The following is a 21,318-nucleotide window of genomic DNA, read 5'->3' on the forward strand; positions in this document are numbered from 1 at the left end:
TCTAAGGTACTCTATCGACGGCCTAACATTTTTCTCCCCACCGAATAATTAGATGACTCAAGGTCTCTCCTGCCAACTCATTTTCGCCAATTAGACAACTCTAATTAATTCCTAGGCATATACATCCCTTCTCTAAGGGCCTAGAAGCTTCGAGAAAAACGGTCTATATTTGTCGGTATTCGCCGGTTACTGCGAGTATTCGTACGTAGCTCGTACTCGAACGATTCTTGGGCATCATCGGACGATGCCAACCCACAGACAACTCGTTGTAACAGTCAACTCGGTACGTGTGTACTAGCAGAGAGCTCACGCAGTCGAACTCTCTAGTGAAAACCCAGACAACTCCTCAGACATGGACTAACTCACCAGTTAATCATCTATAGTGATGATTATGAACTCATCAGGCAGTCTACCTCTTAGAAGACATCCTCAGGAAGCTCATGTTGGTCCGCATCAGCACCTTCTTACAAAAGGCGCGAATGATTCCGGCTTCGACGCCTCACGGCCTCATGGACAGACACACACACAAGATCCATACACGAACAACTCACTCGTGTCTGTGTGGCTGACGCCAACACAATGAAACCCAGACTACTCAAAAAAAAATCAGGCTACTCCTGGTGCAGAGACCAGAACAGGAAAACTTACAACTTTCCTGTGATCCTCTACTCATCAGTGAACTCTGTGTGAAATTTCTGTGAACTCAAGACTGTACAGACAATTCAAAAACTCTTTTATTGTTATTTTTCTGTTACTGTGATTTTAGTGTTTGATAAATCGTTAACTGTTACTGTTAAATAGTGTCAGCCAACTCATTTACACCGTTCAAAAGTCCCGACTGTTCTAGCATCCAAACATTCTAAAAAATACAGTCCACAAAGTCCCGACTTCTCACTCAGCCGACTTATAGTCAGAACACTTGACAAACAATTATTTAAAAATGTATATTTTCAGAATAAAGCATTCAATTTATACATATGAAACAATCAAGACCTCTTCTATATTGTCTATTATTGATTTCACTATCTTTATCGATGACGAGAAAACTATGATTATTTTTATTCCAACATGAAGTACACAAATCTTTAAATTGTTGAAATTTCATATCTGTATTAACATGATCATTATATATATGCCGTAAATTCATTTCATCTTGTCGAAAGAGAATGAGAAAATTTACATTATCCCGTATTAGATGTTTTGGGATTCTCGCATAAGTTTGACAAAGATAAAAACTATCAACATCTTTGTGACAACCCATACAAAGATATGCTCGAACATTATCTTGCTCCTCACAAGCTATATCATCAAATATCATAATGGAATTAGGTTGAGCATCATCTGTCTTTTCAACTTGTTCATTATCATTGAATAGAAAAAAACCAACGTCATCAATCGGCTCGAGTAGTTTCTCCAAGTATTTATATTTAGGTTGATTTAATGATTTAGAATACGGATAAATATTTTCAAATCTTAATCCATTTGGATGAATGATTAAAGCCAACAATGCATTTGTTTTTCCACAATTAGACGGTCTACGAATAACTGAGCGTATAGTATTTGGTAATAATTTACCATGACATTTAGTCTTCGTATTTTTTTCCATTGGTATAATTTTATCAAAATTTTCTACGGATAATTTAAAATCTTGTGGATTAAACTCCATCTCGATAATGACTAAGCGTAAAGATGTAAATATCGACACGTTTATAGTTTTTATTTAGTTGAATAATGACTGTTAAGAGGAAAACATCTAAAAAAGGAGCGGGAATACTAAATAAAGTCATTAATAATTTACCCGTTGAATAACATATCCCAGGCTATCAATTTTGTGGACCGGGTACAAAATTACAGCAACGATTGGCTCGAGGTGATCAATCCATTAGATACTGCTTGTCGAGTACATGACAAAGCATATTCTCAGAATAGAGAAAATCTATCAGAGAGACATTTAGCAGATAAAATACTTGCTGACAAAGCGTGGCAATGCATACTAGCTAAAGACGCTGGCTTAGGTACAAAAATAGCAGCGTGAAGTGTTGTGAATGCTATGAAACTCAAGACAAAATTTGGAATGGGATTAAAGAAAAAGAAAGTTAACTCACGATAGAAGAGAGTAAAAGGAGGACAAATAAAAAAAAAGAAAACTCCACAACGTAAACGTCGTCTACCTTACCGAAAAGATCTGGTGGTTTGTTACCACTGCTTCCATTGTTAGCAGGTTTAAGCGCCGCAGATGCCCTAGCAGGGGGTGCTGCTGGGATCGCTAAAGCTGTCAATAGCACCAGAGCAGTAAACAAAAAGTTTAATGAACTTAAACGTCATAATGATGAATTGGAAGCTATAGCTATGGGTAAAGGCGCTTATTTGAATCGATATAAAACTAGAAAAGGAGCATGTCTGGATCGATATAAATCAGGAGAGGGATTAAAAAAAAAAAATCGTTAAATTACCAAAGCGAGCACTAACCAATTTTGATTTGTTAAAGTATAAAGAAAAATAGAAAATACCATATTTTCAAAATGTTTTCATGAGAAATGATTTACCATCATCAGGACCTTGGAAAAATATATCAGCAATTGTCAATTTAGATAATAAAGATGGATCTGGAACTCATTGGGTAGCATATAAAAAAAGAGGCGAAAGAGTTGTATACTTTGATAGTTTTGGTGATTTGAAACCACCCAGAGAACTTGTAAATTACTTTAATGTTAACCATGTATTATATAATTATAAAAAATATCAAGATTATAATACAACTAACTGTGGACATTTATGTTTAAAATTTTTAAATGATCAGCTATAAATATGATGTAAAAAAAATTATATTTCATTGACATTTTAAGTATTATACTTGTTGATTTCCTTACATTTCATTCAATTCCAAACATATATGAAGGCAACAATAAATTTCGATATCAAATAAAAGATGAATGGCGTACAATTACAATTCCAACTGGTACTTATGATCTTAAAGATATTTACATATTTCTAATTGCGACAGATCCTCAATTAAATCTTTTTTTAGGAGTTGAAAAGGTACACTTGTCACCGAATTACATAGCGAAAAATCAGCTATTAACTCCACATCTGAAGATTCTATCGGTGAATTTTTAGGTTTCGAACGAAAAATTTATAAAGCAGGAGAAGTATATAAATCAGAAAAACCAACATCAATATTGAGTAGTATTGCAATATGTGTAGAGTGTAAAATTACAAGTGGTGCATACATAAATAATCAATTTGCTCATACAATTCATGCATCTTTTCCATCAGTCCCACCAGGATATAAAATTATTGAATCACCCACAAAAGTCATTAATCTTCCAGTCACGGTGAGGGAAATACATAATTCACAGATACGACTTGTGGATCAAGAGGGAAAATTAATTAATAATCGATCTGAATCAGTCACTGTAAGATTACATTTAAAGAGTATATAATGTAATAGTTTATGGTGATCATTTAGAAGAACGAAGTTATAATGACCATCAACCATGCGCAAATGTACACTGTTCAAAAAAGACAATCAAACGAGCACAGTGAAACAACTGACTCCTCAGAACACTCAGTTCCTAGAAAGTCTTGGTTTAGACTTAATGTAAAAATTGTTAAATTTAAATTCAGTTTGTCGTGCTCAATACCATGGAGGCGACGGCGTTAAAAATTAATAAAAAAATTGTTCAAGATGAATCTATATCTTATTATGAGATTCATGCCCATCAACCATATGGTTCATTATTATATAAAAACAATGATGAGATACGTATAGCTGTACAACATCAAGATTTATGTATTTTACCATGTGAAAGTTTAATTCATATCACTGATAAATTTACAAAAGACAATGGGAGTGCTACAGACAGATCTTTACTTGCAACAATGTTTGCTTGTTTCTTATTTGAAGAAATGAGATATGAATTAAATGGAGTTGAAATTGATCGTGGTAAAAATGTGGGCATTACAACGCTTATGAAGGGATTCCCATCATTTACACTACAGCAAGGATATTCTTTGGAAAACAGTGGAATAGTACTTGATAATAAAAAACTATGTGATTCCAATGGAAATTTTGACGTCATCATACCATTAAAATTATTATTTGGATTTGCTGAGGATTATAAACAAGTCATTGTTAACTGTAAACATGAGCTAATACTCATAAGAGCCAACACTGACTTGAATGCAATACATCAAACTGAAATAGCTAATGCGGCAGCAGAAAATGTAAAAATTACTCTTGATAAAATTGAATGATTAGTGCCATATGTTACAATGTCTGATTCAAAGAAAGTTGATATGTTAAGTTACATCAGTAAAGATCCATCGATATCGATACTTTTCAGATCATGGGAGCTATATGAATATCCATCTTTACCTATAACAACGAAACACATCTGGTCTGTGAAGACAACAAATTAACGAGAGAAGCTAAGATATATTATATTTTCATTACAAACTGAACGTAAAAATCAATTATTAAAACGCGCTGATATATTTGATCATTGTAAAATTAAAGATTTTGCTGTTTATTTTAATTCACAGCGATATCCATATGCTAACATAAATATTGATATTTTAAATAGTCACTATGCACTTTTGTATAAAAGGTATACGAATTTTTATTCCTCCTATTATAGTAAAAATATTGAAAGACTATACTTAAATGAAGGAAATTTTACGGAAAGAAGGCCATTCATTGTAATAGATCGTTTAAGACAAAATGAATCTATTAAAGCCGGGCCAGTCGATGTTCGTCTTGAATTTGAAGCTAATGAAGTGTTTCCCCTGGGTACTACTGCATACTGTTTAATTTCACATGATAGAATAGTTGAATATAAACCATTAAGTGGACAAATTCGTCAATTGATTTAGAAAATATATAATTATATGTTTATATTTGAGTTTAATTTCAAAAATTGTAATCATTTATATATTCATATACAAATTAAAAAAATTAAAAAAGAAGAAAAGTTGTATTTCTTTAATCTTATAAATATTTTAGGATTAAGGGTTTTCTTTATAATAGAAATAATTCAAAAGCATACATATCATTAATCTTAAAGTGAAGAAGAAAAAAATAGCGCCAAAATTTGTCTAAACAAAGAATACATGTAAGGCACTCGAACAATTTGTCAAGGCGTCCTTGGAAGAGAAATTGTTCGAAGAAATTAGAAGAATCCACGAGGGAGTGAGAGAAAAGAAAAGAGAAGCGCGAGCGAGAGCGAGAGCAGCAATGTCCAATAGATAGATTTCTTCACCCCGTAGAAGTAGTAGATTATTATCAACGCCGTAAAAACATAGCTCGTGACGTTCATTGATCCACACCTGGGTGTTGTCGGAGCACTTAGGGCTCACAGTCTGAAACTTGGAGCAAGGTGGTATTAGTACTCTCCTATGGTAACTCTGGAGAGTCCAAGACGTAACTAAGCGACTAGAATGCGTTGGTCGAGCTCAACACATCACAACTGGTTTCTTGTCTGGCAAACATTTTAACAGATGCAAACGCATTCATCCATTACGACCAATTTCGTTGCAAAGCTTATTAATAGAATCTTTTATTTCGACATACGAGATAGAACCTTTATTGTTAGTTGGTAATTTAAATTTAGTTTCAGAAAAACAAGTTGAATGCACGATACCTCTCGGAATTTTTGAACCATTAGAAAAAATTATTAAAGATAAAAAATATTTGTCGACAAATACCTGCTAGAATGTATGGAAAAACAGCTTAATTTTATTCACAATTTATCGAATTACTACATCTGTATTTAAGATTTTCGAGAAGTATTCGAACTAGCGTTTTTGACTTGTATATTGATTCGTAATATGAAATTTTTTTCATTTTTCGACATTTTATTTTTGATGAATATCATTATCGTTATGAAATTGATCGAATTCTTCGGACTTTATGTTATCAATGTATGTATTTGGTTTTTTTTATTAATTATTCGCAAAGTTAGCCTACATTGAAGTTTTTATAAATTGAAAAAAATGTACATACCTGGATTTGAACGCAGCATACACACGTTCAACTAAGCTCCGCTACTTCTATACGAATGCAAGTCTCAAGAAGCTTTTTTTATTTTATTTTTTATTTTTAAAAAACAATAAATTCAATAAAAATTCATTAATCTTTCAATAATGTATTTGGAAAGAGCATTTGAAAGTATATATACTTGTGTGCTTTAAGTGCTTAGTTAAAAATGGATAAAATCCCTAAACAATATTTTTGTAATAAACAGATAGAGATATAAGGTTGCGATAGGGTTGAAAAACAATTAAAAGACGGAATTAATTGGAGAAATGAATGAGTACTTTATCAATAAGAAAAAATTCCTCTGAACTTTTATTTTCAGCAAATGTTTATAAAAACTGCTGAAAAAAAATTGAAAAATTTCTTTTTATCTTCTCTAGATGAAGTTTTAAACGTTTGCTGACTAAAGTTTCCTTAAATACTAATAACTTCAGCCCTTACATAGGAGTGGACGTTACAGAAAATGGGCTTTGATTTCCTAAAGCTGTTATGTCTTGACGTACAATTAATTTATTGAATTAATCGCAACAAAAGACACTAATATGGAATTCTCCGTTTTACCCTAGCTTTGCAGCCAATAGACAGGGAAAGAGTACAGGGATCTTTGATTGTAAAAATTGATTAAACCATTGACTTAATTTTAAAGTCGTATGTTACAAAGCAATTTCAATAAAACAAAATAACATTTTTTAATAAAATTATAATACCTTGAATTAACAGCAAGTAAATCCACAGAATTTACAATTTGAGAAGAGGAACCCAATAGTCAATTGAATTAAACAGGAACCACAATGATTCACATTCGTTTGGTTCAACCACGACTTCACAACACAACTGACTCTTGATTTTTTACAATGCTATATATATTGTAAAATAAGACCAAATAACAACTTCGAAAAATTAATAAATAAAGAAAAATGTTTATTAAAGATTGCCAGCAATTAATTAGAAAGAAAAAATCCGTGCGGTCAACTCAAGTCTCAGTCAAAAACTGGAGATAAACAAAATCTCTCCTCGTTGCTATAAACAATCTAATTGTCAAGCAATCGTTGTTAACTAACACACTGTCGTTAGTCTAATAGTCATTAGATGGCGACATACAAATATTTTACAATATGTATATATGGTGGTACGAAAAAACGTTAATTTCTGCTTTTGGAGATTCCGCTAAGCCCCATGGGTCCCCCGGTTTCCTCAGCCTTAGGTGGGCAAGATCTATAGGCCTGGTGTCAACCTAAGAGATCGTCCTACACTCGGAGATTCTACCGGTTACCTCAAGGGTCTTGGTTTCAGACTCAGCATCAGCAAGGCTGTACTACAATGGGGTGTCGCCTGGTTCCCCAACGGCATCGTGGCGGCAATAGCATTTTTGTGCTATTCAGTCATCAGCACAATAGCTTACACCTTTGACTGCCCTCTGAGAGGCCTCCCGCTCATCGTGGTCAGAGAAAAGACTGTATTATAAGTGGGTCTTGTCTCGGCCGGGAATCGAACCCGCTACCCATAGTGCGCCAGGCTAGCACGTTACCACTTAGGCCACGATGTCGGTTTGAATAATAATTAAACTGAACTATAATTAACACATTCATTCTCATTTTTCTTCATGTATATACATATCATTAAAAAGTCGAAAAAGATTCCTTCTAGCTCAATAGGATATTGCGATAATATTATAATCCTATTAAATCACATGCCTTCCCATAGAAAAAGTCGACTAGGAAACATAAGTAATGGAAAGTATTATATAGAAAATACTATAATCTTATAGAAAAGTTTTTATTTCTTTTAAAACATTAAGTAGGATTTAATGTTTTTCTACAGAAAAGTCTAATAGGATTCAACCGATTTTAAAAAGAAAATAATTTTCAACAGGATTTTACAGGAAAGCTTTAATAACGCTTTAAACATTTAAAGAGGCCTAATTTTTTCATAGTAAGTAAATAAATTGAATAATAAAATACAACTTAGTGGTTTCTAGTGACATTATTCCAGTCAAATAAGGGAAATGGGATAATTTTGGTTTGCTGCGGCCAAAGTGATGATTTATAGATGACTAGATCGGAAATTTTGCGAGGAACACGATGGTATAGGTCAAAAATGTTTGGCACGCATAGGGGGGGAGTAAATCGCGAAAAACCGCCCCCCATCGGGAATTTCTCGATTTCTATCATAGATATGAAAAAATGTTTCAAATAAAAGTTGTTCAGAATTTAATTTTAATAAAAAAAGTACTGAACACTTTTTTTCATATCTATGATAGATAAAAAGTTATTCGCGACTGAAGCTTCACTAATGACGAAAGCTCCAGTCGCGTCTAAGAAAATTAATAAAAAATACTTAACGCTACAAATATCACTTTGTGGCGATTTATTTCGAAAAATGAGATATCAAAGTACATTTTCAGAGAAAAATTTTTTTTTTTTATTAATTTTTTCATTTTTTTTTATCAACAATGAATTATTTAAATCGTTCTCATTTTGGTAAAAATGCACCGATCAGCCGGATTTCAGGCTCGAAATGTGCAGAATTAAAAATTAAACAATTCATCTATGCAAAACTTTGCTCTATTTTTCACCTGTTAAAAGTTATACAGGTTTTAATATTTGGGCCCCGCCCCGCACGCTTTTCCTCTTCTGGCGCCGTTGGGTTCATATTCTTGACATTACAAACGTGCAAAAATTGGCATACATGTTCTCAGATATGACCAATTCTCTGTTGAATATTTGAACTATTTTCCATAGAATACTATAGTATTAATATAGATATATAAATAAGCTCTCTGGCACTATTAAAATTTTGTGGACTTTTTTGTTATTTATTGAAAAAATAATTTTAAAAAAATTTTAATTAATTTTTAAACTAATTGTGGCATTGTTAAAATTGCAATTTTATCACAAAAAAACTAGTCATTATTGGGATTGAACACCGCTCAATAAAATAAGAGTCTGTTATATTTCTATGTCATAAGCTATTTACCTATGTATATAAGACTTGTGTTGCTTGCCGATAAGTAAGACGATGACGGATGGATATATTTCGTGCTCTATCTTGCTCGGAACAAATGATTTGATTTTCCTGTTACCATGGAGAATATAATAAGGAGACCGCACTGACGTTGGGGAAATAGGCAAAATAAGTATCAAAAAGTAGAGTCGTAGGGTAGTACACAGAAACGCAACAAGCGGCGCTGGCATCAGGAAGCGTCGAAATAAAAAAGAAGAGAGGGCATATAAGGCGGAGCATCATAATTGAGAGGAAGAGGAGCATAAAGACAGAAAGTGGTTCCCTCTGAGGGACCGAAATCGAAGCAAAATGAAAAACTAATAGAATTGAATTTAATACAAAATAATCTGAAATCAACTCCCTGCGTAGAAAAAAAAATTGTTTAGAAAAGTAATTTGAGAAAAACAAGAAATTGACGATTACGAACATCAATAAAAAAAAAATGGAATTTTAATGACTATATTGAATATTGAAAGGGACTGTTAGCGAACGCTGATTTGACCTTTTGGCGTCCAGCTTTTCGTCTCGCTGTACTTTTGAAGCAGACGCTCTTTTGAAAAAATTCCCAACTCATCGATTAAATTAACAATACTCGACTATTGAACATTTGTAGTTGTTAATAAAGAAAAGAAGTACATTTCTATGACTATTTTGAATATCGGACAGGATCATAGATCAGAATGTTCTCTATTATTCTGCCAATTTTTATTCCTCAATATTGATGTTGAAGAAAGTTACAGATTTTAGAAACTACAAAAATCATGTTTTCTGTACCTTCTTCTCTAGGCTGTCTGGCCTCAACTGATGTGGGCGGATCTACCACTGTCGCGCTTTAATTTTCTTATCCCTCTCTCTTTTTCTATTCTTCCACTTTTTTCAATTTTTCTGACGCTTCTTGACATCAGCGCTGCCCGTAGAATTTAGGAGAACTATCCACCAACTCTACTTTTAGTATCAAAATCCTATCCCTGAGCTCGGCTTCCTTATTATATTCTCCATGCCTGTTACCTACTCAATTTCAGTTAAGGATGGGCTGAAGTCAGAAAGGCGACTGATTCCCCCTATCCAAATATATGGGTTCGGGATATTTCTAATTTCTTCGCCAATTTACGATTATTTCTATAAAATTAGGTACCAAATTACAGAAAAATTAATGCCGGACTGACGTAAACAACAATTTTTTGTATATAGTGAATATTTTTATTAAAAAAATTAGAAAGAATAATGAAAAAATTATGAATTGACTTGCCGCGCTTAAATTTCAAGATGGCGGCCACATCATTCAGATGAAAAATCACTAATTATTTCCTTTTTATACGTTTTTCGCCCAAAATTCGTGTTTGCGTCAGTCCTTGCCACCTGTCTGAATGTCAAAAAAATCAATTCATAGTATAAAATTGAATAATTTAGAAATAATTAGAAATCTTGTATTCCAGATGATATTCTCCGGAAAATTAGTTTGAAAAAATTCTGATAGGTGACAGCATTATGCTCGCAGATTTAGCCTTTTTCTGAGGGAAGAAGGATTCTTAGAATAAGAACAATTATTTAAACAATTTAGTTTATTTATTTATAAGATTTAAATTATTATTTTCTTTATGTAATTAAACAAATATATTTCACTTCCACACGTGTAGCTGTCTAGCCTCGATCCCTTTCTCTCTCTTTTTTTCGCCACTGCTTACTCTTGGCGCCTCACTCGCCTGCTTCAGGGCTGTACTCGAAATCTTTAAATTTGGCGCCCGAATTCTCGGAGCTGCCACATCTACTCTCCCCCCAGAGACCTGGTTAGTCTCGGTGGAGAAAGTAACGTTTTTCTTCTTTATTTTATATGTTTTTATAGGTTTATCCATACCTCCTTGTTGGTGTGGTCGGATGATATCCTCTGGTTGTAATTGTTGATCATCTTGATTATCTATTTTTGCTATGAAGGTTGGCTTTAACCTATCTACAGAAATCGTCTTCTCTTGTCCATCTATGACTATGACAAATTTTCTATCATCTATTCTTTTTTTAACTAGATATGGTCCCGCATACGGAGGTGAAAGAGGTGGCTTCACGTCACATACACGTAAAAAGACATGTGAACACTCGTAGAGGTCCTTCAAAATAAATATTCTGCTTTTGATATGGTGTGCAGTGGGAGTTGGACGAATTGTTCTCATCAGTTCACGATGTTTTTCGATAAATTTTTCAGGATTTCCCGGCAGGTCTTCATGGACGAAAAATTCTCCAGGAATTCTTAATGTAGTACCAAACAGCAGCTCGGCTGGTGAAGCTTTTAAATCCTCTTTGTATACAGTTCGTAAACCAAGTAATACTGATGGGAGTACATCTACCCATGGAATGTTTGGATGACACATCAACGCAGTTTTTAGTGTACGATGCCACCTTTCAACTAAACCGTTAGAGGCTGGATGATAAGGTGTTGTACGAATTCTTTTGGCACTGACAGTATTTAATAAAGCATTAAATAAGGCACTCTCAAATTGTGAACCTTGGTCAGGGGTAATTGTTAAAGGAGTACCAAATAGACAGACCCAGTTGTTGAAGAAGGCATCGGCGACCGTTTGAGCAGTTATATCCTTGAGCGGAATGGCCATTGGAAATCTCGAGAATCGATCGATGATTGTCAAACAATACTGGTATCCTCTCACTTCCGGTAAATGAATTATATCGATATGAATATGATTGAACCGGTTGTCTGGTACGTCTATTTTATTAGGAATTAATTTATTGTGTCTATGAACTTTGGCACGTTGACATGGAACACATTCTCTTGACCACTGTATAGCATCAGAACGAATTCCTGGCCAAATGAACTTTTCTTTTAATTGTTTACAGGTAGTTCTACCACTGGGATGAGCAAGACCGTGAACTACATCAAATGCCTGACGACGAAGTGAAGCTGGAATATAAGGTCGAACCACACCAGTCGAAGCGTCACAATATACATCCTTATCTTCTATGACTAGCTTTTGCAGTCTTAAAGACGTTTCATCATTGAGAATCTGTGTTAATTCTTCATCCATCTTTTGTTCTTCACTTATTCTAGTTGCACTAAGTACTGTTGGCATTCCAATTGCGAAAATTCTTGAAAAAGCATCTGCTATTGTATTATCACTACCTTTAATGTGAATTATTTCTGTTGAGAATTGAGATATAAAATCAAGATGACGAAGTTGTCTAGGTGAGGCTTTATCAGATCTTTGTTTAAAAGCGAAAGTCAATGGTTTGTGATCTGTTTTGATGACAAATGGACGACTTTCAAGAATGTGTTGAAAATATTTAATTGCAGCATAAATCGCTAAAAGTTCCCTATCATAGGTACTGTAGTTTTGTTCTGACTTAGACAGTTTTCTTGAAAAAAAACCAATGGGTTTCCATTCATTATCTTCTAGTTGTTCTAATGATGCACCTATTGCTGCGTCTGAAGCATCTGTAGTAAGTGACAAAGGAGCGTCTGGTGATATATAAGCAGAAAGAGTAACTTTCACTAAACTGTCTTTACATTCTTCAAAAGCTTTTGTCGCTTTTTCTGACCACTCAATGATTGTCTTGTCATTTTTCACTGATTTCTTTAAATATTCAGTTAAAGGTACCTGTTTCTCTGCTAACCTCGGAATGCAACACCGATAATAGTTTATCATTCCGACGAAACGACGAAGTTCTGATACTGTTTTAGGCTTTGGATAATTCTTGATCGCTTCAACTCGTTTTTGAGGAGGTTTGTATCCATCTTTATTTATATTATAACCTAGAAATTCTACTTCACTTTGGCCTAAGTTACATTTTGCAGGATTCAGTCTTAGTTGATGAGCTTTCAGTCTTTGGAATACTGTTTTTAAATGTTTTAGGTGCTGCTCCTGTGACTCAGACATAATAATGATGTCGTCTATATAGCAGAACACGTAATCCAAATCTCGAAAAATTGAATCAAGAAATCTTTGGCAAGTTTGCGCTGCGTTTTTTAAACCAAATGGCATGAATACATACTCGAATAAACCAAATGGGGTTATGACTGCAGTCTTTTCTATATCTTCTTTGTTCATTGGTATTTGATTATAGGCACGAGCCAAATCCAGCGTTGAAAAGATTGTTTTATTATGAAGTTTTTCAAATCGACTCTGAATAAGTGGTGGGGGATATTGATCTGGAACCGTTTGTGCGTTCAATCTTCTGAAGTCACCACACGTTCTCCATTCTCCCTCACTTTTTTTTACTAAATGTATTGGACTAGCCCACGGGCTTGATGATGGCCGTATGATACCGAGTTCCAATAAGAAGTCAATTTCAGCTTTTGCTGCTTTAAGTTTTTCACCTGAAAGTTTTCTAGGGCGTTCTGCAGTTGCTTGTCCAATAGTTGTGATGTAATGACAAACCGTGGATTTTGTTATAGTATCTGGATTTCTTCTAGGTTGTGTAATCTCAACAAATTCTTTGAGTAGAGCGTGAAAGATTGTCTGACCTGAAACTGTGGAGATACCAGAAACTTCAGGTTGACTCAACATACCCTGTGCTGAAATAGTCGTTTTTGAATCCACTAGTTTTTTGTTTTTTAGATCCACCATTAATTCATAATACACTAGAAAGTCTGCACCAATTATAGGAGCTGCTACATCTGCAATTAGGAAGTACCATTTAAAAGCACGACGCAATCCCAAATCGAGCTCAACTATTTTGTTGCCATATGTTGGAATTTGTGAATCATTAGCTGCAAATAATTTTAAATTTGTAGATTCTTCTAGTTTGCTACCTGGAAATAATCTTCGCGGTAATACAGATACTATAGAACCAGAATCAATTAAGTAATTTATTTTAGTTCTTCTATCTTGGATATGCAGCCTAAGTTCTTTTTGAGGCATTGGTTGTGCACTGTCAATCTCTGCCTCTAAAGTTGACAGATGACTTAGTTTTCCTGTTTTGTTTTTGACAGGAATTTATCCATCAATGGACAACCAAACACGCACCTAGTTGCTGCTTCTCCAAATTTCTTATGATAATAACAGGGTTCAACTATTCCTGGTGTTTTGGAACGAGAACGAGATCTTGATCGTTGGTTGACCATCTTCTCTACCGTATCTAATCTTGCTTTAATCTCATTTGTAAATGAAAGAATTAAATCCTCCAATTTGCTGATACGTTTGTCTATTAAGTCTTCTGACGTTTTTGACTTGGCATTTGCAGCCATAACATAACCATCATTTTGACTTTTCTGATCCATGATATTGTCAGCTACTCGAGCTAAAGTCGCAAGATCAGCATTATCAGTTACTGTTAATAGTTCTCGTACGTGTTGTGGTAGCTTATTTTTCCACATCGAAGAAAGATACTCATCATCAAGACGAGGAGCAAGCTCTCTCATTTTTAATAGTAGTTGAGTTGGTTTAAGTTGCCCCAATTGGAGATCATTTATTAGAGTCTGCATTTGTTTTTCCTTAGACTGCGTGAGACGTTTAATTAGATGATCCTTTAGGTATTCATACTTATTCTCTTCAGGTGGATTTCTAAGAATGTCCGTAGCCAACTCTATTGTTTCTGAGTCGAATGTTCCCACTACAGCATCATATTTCGCTATATCACTTCTGATTCCTTTGGACCTAAATATGGATTCAACCTGTATAAACCATAAATCAGGTTTATTTTTCCAGAAAGCAGGTAATTTGGCCTCAGCGACAGTAGCTACAATTGCGTGTCTGTCCACATCAACAGCTGTTTCTTCTTCTTCACATGCTTCCTTTACTCCCAGATTTAATTTTTTTGCTTTACCCTTAGCTTTGGTTGTTGGAGCTTCTTTTGAAGCACAAGGAGTCTCGTCCTCTTTTACCATTGTACCTGATTTTTTTTGGTTAACAAAAAAATATTTCTTTGAAAATTGAGGTTAGGTCTCTTAATCCACTTGGATCACGTCGGGGTCACCAATTTTTAGCCTTTTTCTGAGGGAAGAAGGATTCTTAGAATAAAAACAATTATTTAACCAATTTAGTTTATTTATTTATAAGATTTAAATTATTATTTTCTTTATGTAATTAAACAAATATATTTCACTTCCACACGTGTAGCTGTCTAGCCTCGATCCCTTTCTCTCTCTTTTTTTCGCCACTGCTTACTCTTGGCGCCTCACTCGCCTGCTTCAGGGCTGTACTCGAAATCTTTAAATTTGGCGCCCGAATTCTCGGAGCTGCCACACAGATGACCTCAGTCATTCATATTGAAAAAATGCTCAATCCGTATCCAGAACTGATGGTGCCCTGCATTTTGGTGAGTAATTTGTGTATGAGTGTGTACAATACATGTGGTGATGTAAATGTAGTGTGTCACACTACATGCCCTACACTTTGATAACTATTGCAGTTAGAATAAATGAAAATGATGATACTCATTTAACATTAATTAATATAATACCTGAAAATAACTTCAACAAATATTCATCCGTTATTATCATTTTTATTAGGTATAAATGTGAATAAAGAAGCTCAATTCCAAGTCAGCGTATCCAAGCATGTAGTATAAAAACAAATACACATAAACTCAATATCGAGATTATGCTGGCCATGTGGTTAGAGCGTCAGAGTTCTATTTTGCCAGGCAGGGTTCGATCCTAGTCATAATCACTTTTTTTTCTACTTTATTCGTTAGATTAGCATGTAATTATAATATTGACATGCCATAATTGATCCATTATAATGATTTGATTTTTTTTTCTCTTTACTCATTGAATTTATTGACACTAAGTCGGAAAATATTTGAACAGAGCCATAAACTTTCTTTTTGTATAAATACATTGATAATAGCCTGTGTTTAACAACTTATACATCTTTACATGTATTAACAATGTTATGCTATTAACAAGTTAATCATATTATTATCAACATTGAAAAGTAGTTTAAACAATCCGTGGCGAGTTCCGGCACTTCGCTGACAAGTTCTACCCCCACTCTCTGTGCCCAAGCCTGCAGCTTATAATTTTTAAGCATATATAAGCGTACTGAAACCATAACAGCTCAGTGGTTACAGCATCGGTCTTTTATTTTGCTAGGCAGGGTTCGATTCCAGTCATGATAAAGTTTTTTTTTTCTCTTTTATTTGTTAGATTTGCATGTAATTATAATAATAACATGCCAAAAGTAATTGTTTACAACGATTTGATTTTTTTTTCTCAATAATTTATGTAATTTATCGACGCCGAGTCGGAAAACATATGAACAGGGTTATAAACACTTTTTTTACTATAGCTATATGAACGTAGCTTTTTTTTAAGCAATTTAGAAATATTTAGAAGTAGTTGAAATAATCCACGGGGATTTCCGGCACTTTGCCGGCAAACTCTATCCCTACCCTTCGTACTCAAGCCTGCATTATACAATTTATAAACATAAACATAATGTCAAAGATGATGTGTTAGCTCTGTGAGTAGAACACCAAGCTTTCATTTTACCGATTAGGGTTCGATCCCAGTCATAGCCAATTTTTTTTTTCCTTTCTTTTTCATTAAAATTTTATATAAATACAATAATTGGTTGTTTATATAAGTTCAAAATCAATTCCTATTGTCTTTTAAAGACAACATTTTCGAAAAAAGAGAATTCATAGTAACTCGTTCCTCACCCTCAGCTTATTTTCAGAAAAACAAGTTGTTCTCCGTAATTAATTGGAAGAATAATTTAATCAAATATATGAATTAATTTATAAGTATAGAAAGTCACTCAAGCAAAAAAAAGAAAAAAAAATTGCTTATGACTGGGATCGAACCCTGCCCAGCAAAAAAAAACGATTGGTGCTCTAATCACTGAGCTATTATGATTCTAATAATGTTAATGATGCTTGAAAATTATAAGCTGCGGCTTGGGCACAGAGAGTGGGGGTAGAGCTTGCCAGCGAAGTGCCGGAACTCGCCACGGATTGTTTAAACTACTTTTCAATGTTGATAATAATATGATTAACTTGTTAATAACATAACATTGTTAATACATGTAAAGATGTATAAGTTGTTAAACACAGGCTATTATCAATGTATTTATACAAAAAGAAAGTTTATGGCTCTGTTCAAATATTTTTCGACTTAGCGTCAATAAATTCAATGAATAAAGAGAAAAAAAAATCAAATTGTTATAAAAGATCAATTATGGCATGTCAATATTATAATTACATGCTAATCTAACTAATAAAGTAGAAAAAAAAGTGATTATGACTAGGATCGAACCCTGCCCGGCAAAATAGAACTCTGACGCCCTAACCACATGGCCAGCATAATCTCGATATTGAGTTAATGTATATTTGTTTTTATACTACATGCTTGGATACGCCGACTTGGAATTGAGCTTCCTTATTAACATTTATACCTAATAAAAATGATAATAATGGATGAATATATGTATTTGAAGTTATTTGCAGGTATTATATTAATTAATGTTAAATGAGTATCATCATTTTTATTTACCCTAACTGCAATAGTCATCAAAGTGTAGGGCATTGTAAAGTGATACACTATGTTTACATCACATACATATATTACCCGTACACACACATACAGAATTTACTCGCCAAAATGCAGGGCACCATCAGTTCTGGATACGGATTGAGCATTTTTTCAATATAGATGACTGAGGTCATCTGCGAGCATAATGCTGTCACCTATCAGAATTTTTTCAAACTAATTTTCCGGAGAATATCATCTGGAATACAAGATTTCTAATTATTTCTAAATTATTCAATTTTATACTATGAATTGATTTTTTTAACATTCAGACAGGTGGCGAGGACTGACGCAAACACGAATTTTGGGCGAAAAACGTATAAAAAGGAAATAATTAGTGATTTTTCATCTGAATGATGTGGCCGCCATCTTGAAATTTAAGCGCGGCAAGTCAATTCATAATTTTTTCATTATTCTTTCTAATTTTTTTAATAAAAATATTCACTATATACAAAAAATTGTTGTTTACGTCAGTCCGGCATCAATTCCTCTGTAATTTGGTACCTAATTTTATAGAAATAATTGTAAATTGGCGAAGAAATTAGAAATTTCCCGATCCCATGTATTTGGATAGGGGGAATCAGTCGCCTTTCTGACTTCAGCCCAGCCTTAATGTTTATCATTTCGTTGAACAGTCAACTTAAGAAATTAGGACTGGTAAGTTATCTTGCGTCGGTATAGTAGAAAAAAAAATTCAACTAGTGTCACTGTTTTCTAATAGATGACAGTAATTACACTGTTTTCAATCAAAAATTAAAAATACTTATATGATTTTAAATTTTGAATTGTTTAATAGCAACTTTACTTACCAAAAATAAATATTAGATTGATCTTCATGAAATGGAGCATAATTTTCTTCAAACCAATTACTTATATCGATATTTTTCATCGTTAGAGATATACCACATCAAGTTATATTGAGTTAATTTCTTTACAATATCAATTACACAATTCAAAATAATAAAAAAATACTTTACTTTTAAATTGAATTTTTCTTCAATATATTTCCTTTTTTTGTTTCATCAATCATTTAAGTTACTGAATTACTTGCTATTTCTTCAGTTAGTTTGTGTTTTAATTGACTATCAGTAAGACAGTCTTCTAGTATTATCGTAATTATAAATAAAATAAAATATATTATTTGTATCATTAATTTACGCTTAGTTTAACTTTTCTAATAAAGTTAGTTTCTTCCATTGTGTAATGAAATTTTTTAAACAGGTTTTTTTTCAATATAATTTTTATTTCAAACTCTTTTTTCATTAATGACATATTTTTTAAAAAACAAAATAAATTTTCACACAAATAAATTATATATTAAAGAGAAATAAAATTAAGATCCTATTAAATTTTTATTATTACTCAATTTAGTTCACACGACAATTAGTTTTAACACAAAAAAGTAATTTTTTGGGTAAATATTAAAACACATTTAATATATATATTTATACATATTCATAATTCTGTATTGAATTAAATTTCATTTTTCAGATCGATTAATAAACATAATTTGTGACAGTGACATTGAATATTGTAGAATAATGAATGAAACTACACGACAAAATCATTCTCGAGCAATTCAACATACAATTGACTTGTACATTAATAATTTACAAGAGTCCTTGAGAAATGGAAGGTACTTATATAATTTGTTAATTTATTCAATCATTTTATATTAAATTTAAATAATTTGTTATAATATCAATTTATATATAGGATGACATTGTCAGAATATTTGTGGGCAGTAGTTGAACGCACAAATATTCGACGGGAGCTGAGACAACGTGGCTCATAATTTGGAAGTGTAGAAAACCAAAGTTAAAGAGATACCAGCAAATGTAAATTTTCTTAAATATAAATAAAAGTTATACTTATAACTTCAGGAATGATTTTTGAATTCTTTAATTGACCCTGATTATTTTATTTTAAAATAATTGAATTGAGTAGTGATTTATATTAAAATTTATTAATAAATTTATATTCATATTATATTTATATTTAAATTCAGTTAAATTAAGGTATTCATTAAAAATACTGATTTATTTTTATAAAAACTTAAGTAATAAAACTTTTTTTTTTCGTTGCACGAAAATCGTTTATGTTTATTAAAGAAGAGAATAATACTGACAGACATTATTTTTGAAGTTTTTCAACTTTTTAATAATTCAGTTTTCAAATTTTTTTCACTTGGATTACGTTATTACGCTAACATTAAGATAAAAATGTTATTATCATTAGATTATAAGCCTAAATATACTTATTTATGTAGTGGGAATTACATGACATTACATGAGCCAGAAAGAAGACTTTTTTTGTATAAGCATTTTGAATTTTTGATTGAAAACAGTGTAATTACTGTCATCTATCAGAAAACAGTGACACTAGTTGAATTTTTTTTCTACTATACCGACGCAAGATAACTTACCAGTCCTAATTTCTTAAGTTGACTGTTCAACGAAATGATAAACATTAAAAAAAGAAAAATTTTTATAATTTGATTGAATATTAAATGATTGAAAATAAAAAAAACCAATTTTAAAAGATTAAAAGAATAAAGCTTATTTTTAAAATGATCATTAGATAAAAAATCTGGGCATCATAGAATTTGATTAACAATCAGTAAGATTATACATTTAAAGATTTAAATTTAAGGCTGGGCTGAAGTCAGAAAGGCGACTGATTCCCCCTATCCAAATACATGGGATCGGGAAATTTCTAATTTCTTCGCCAATTTACAATTATTTCTATAAAATTAGGTACCAAATTACAGAGGAATTGATGCCGGACTGACGTAAACAACAATTTTTTGTATATAGTGAATATTTTTATTAAAAAAATTAGAAAGAATAATGAAAAAATTATGAATTGACTTGCCGCGCTTAAATTTCAAGATGGCGGCCACATCATTCAGATGAAAAATCACTAATTATTTCATTTTTATACGTTTTTCGCCCAAAATTCGTGTTTGCGTCAGTCCTTGCCACCTGTCTGAATGTTAGAAAAATCAATTCATAGTATAAAATTGAATAATTTAGAAATAATTAGAAATCTTGTATTCCAGATGATATTCTCCGGAAAATTAGTTTGAAAAAATTCTGATAGGTGACAGCATTATGCTCGCAGATGACCTCAGTCATCCATATTGAAAAAATGCTCAATCCGTATCCAGAACTGATGGTGCCCTGCATTTTGGCGAGTAAATTCTGTATGTGTGTGTACGGGTAATATATGTATGTGATGTAAACATAGTGTATCACTTTACAATGCCCTACACTTTGATGACTATTGCAGTTAGGATAAATAAAAATGATGATACTCATTTAACATTAATTAATATAATACCTGCAAATAACTTCAAATACATATACTCATCCATTATTATCATTTTTATTAGGTATAAATGTTAATAAGGAAGCTCAATTCCAAGTCGGCGTATCCAAGCATGTAGTATAAAAACAAATATACATTAACTCAATACCGAGATTATGCTGGCCATGTGGTTAGGGCGTCAGAGTTCTATTTTGCCGGGCAGGGTTCGATCCCAGTCATAACCAATTTTTTTTTTTCTACTTTATTCGTTAGATTAGCATGTAATTATAATATTGACATGCTATAATTAATCTTTTATAACAATTTGATTTTTTTTTCTCTTTATTCATTGAATTTATTGACGCTAAGTCGAAAAATATTTGAACAGAGCCATAAACTTTCTTTTTGTATAAATACATTGATAATAGCCTGTGTTTAACAACTTATACATCTTTACATGTATTAACAATGTTATGTTATTAACAAGTTAATC

General features: G+C 32.5%; 1 protein-coding gene and 1 long non-coding RNA gene across 2 annotated transcripts; one reads left to right on the plus strand and one right to left on the minus strand.

Moving 5' to 3' along the window:
* Positions 1-13,949: 13,949 nt before the first annotated feature.
* On the minus strand, positions 13,950-14,870 carry LOC118067231 (uncharacterized). The gene has a single exon (XM_035083873.1). It carries the CDS (start codon positions 14,868-14,870, stop codon positions 13,950-13,952), a length of 921 nt encoding a protein of 306 aa, XP_034939764.1.
* Positions 14,871-18,860: 3,990 nt separating this feature from the next.
* LOC118067222 (uncharacterized) lies at positions 18,861-19,393 on the plus strand. The gene is made up of 3 exons (XR_004690342.1): positions 18,861-18,930; positions 19,008-19,152; positions 19,233-19,393. It is a non-coding gene; the product is annotated as an uncharacterized lncRNA (long non-coding RNA).
* The last annotated feature ends 1,925 nt before the right edge of the window (positions 19,394-21,318 follow it).

The sequence above is a fragment of the Chelonus insularis genome, unplaced genomic scaffold, assembly GCF_013357705.1.
Source record: "Chelonus insularis isolate UGA/USDA-ARS -01 unplaced genomic scaffold, ASM1335770v1 contig_370_pilon, whole genome shotgun sequence".
In the NCBI taxonomy this organism is placed as follows: Eukaryota; Metazoa; Arthropoda; class Insecta; order Hymenoptera; family Braconidae; genus Chelonus; species Chelonus insularis.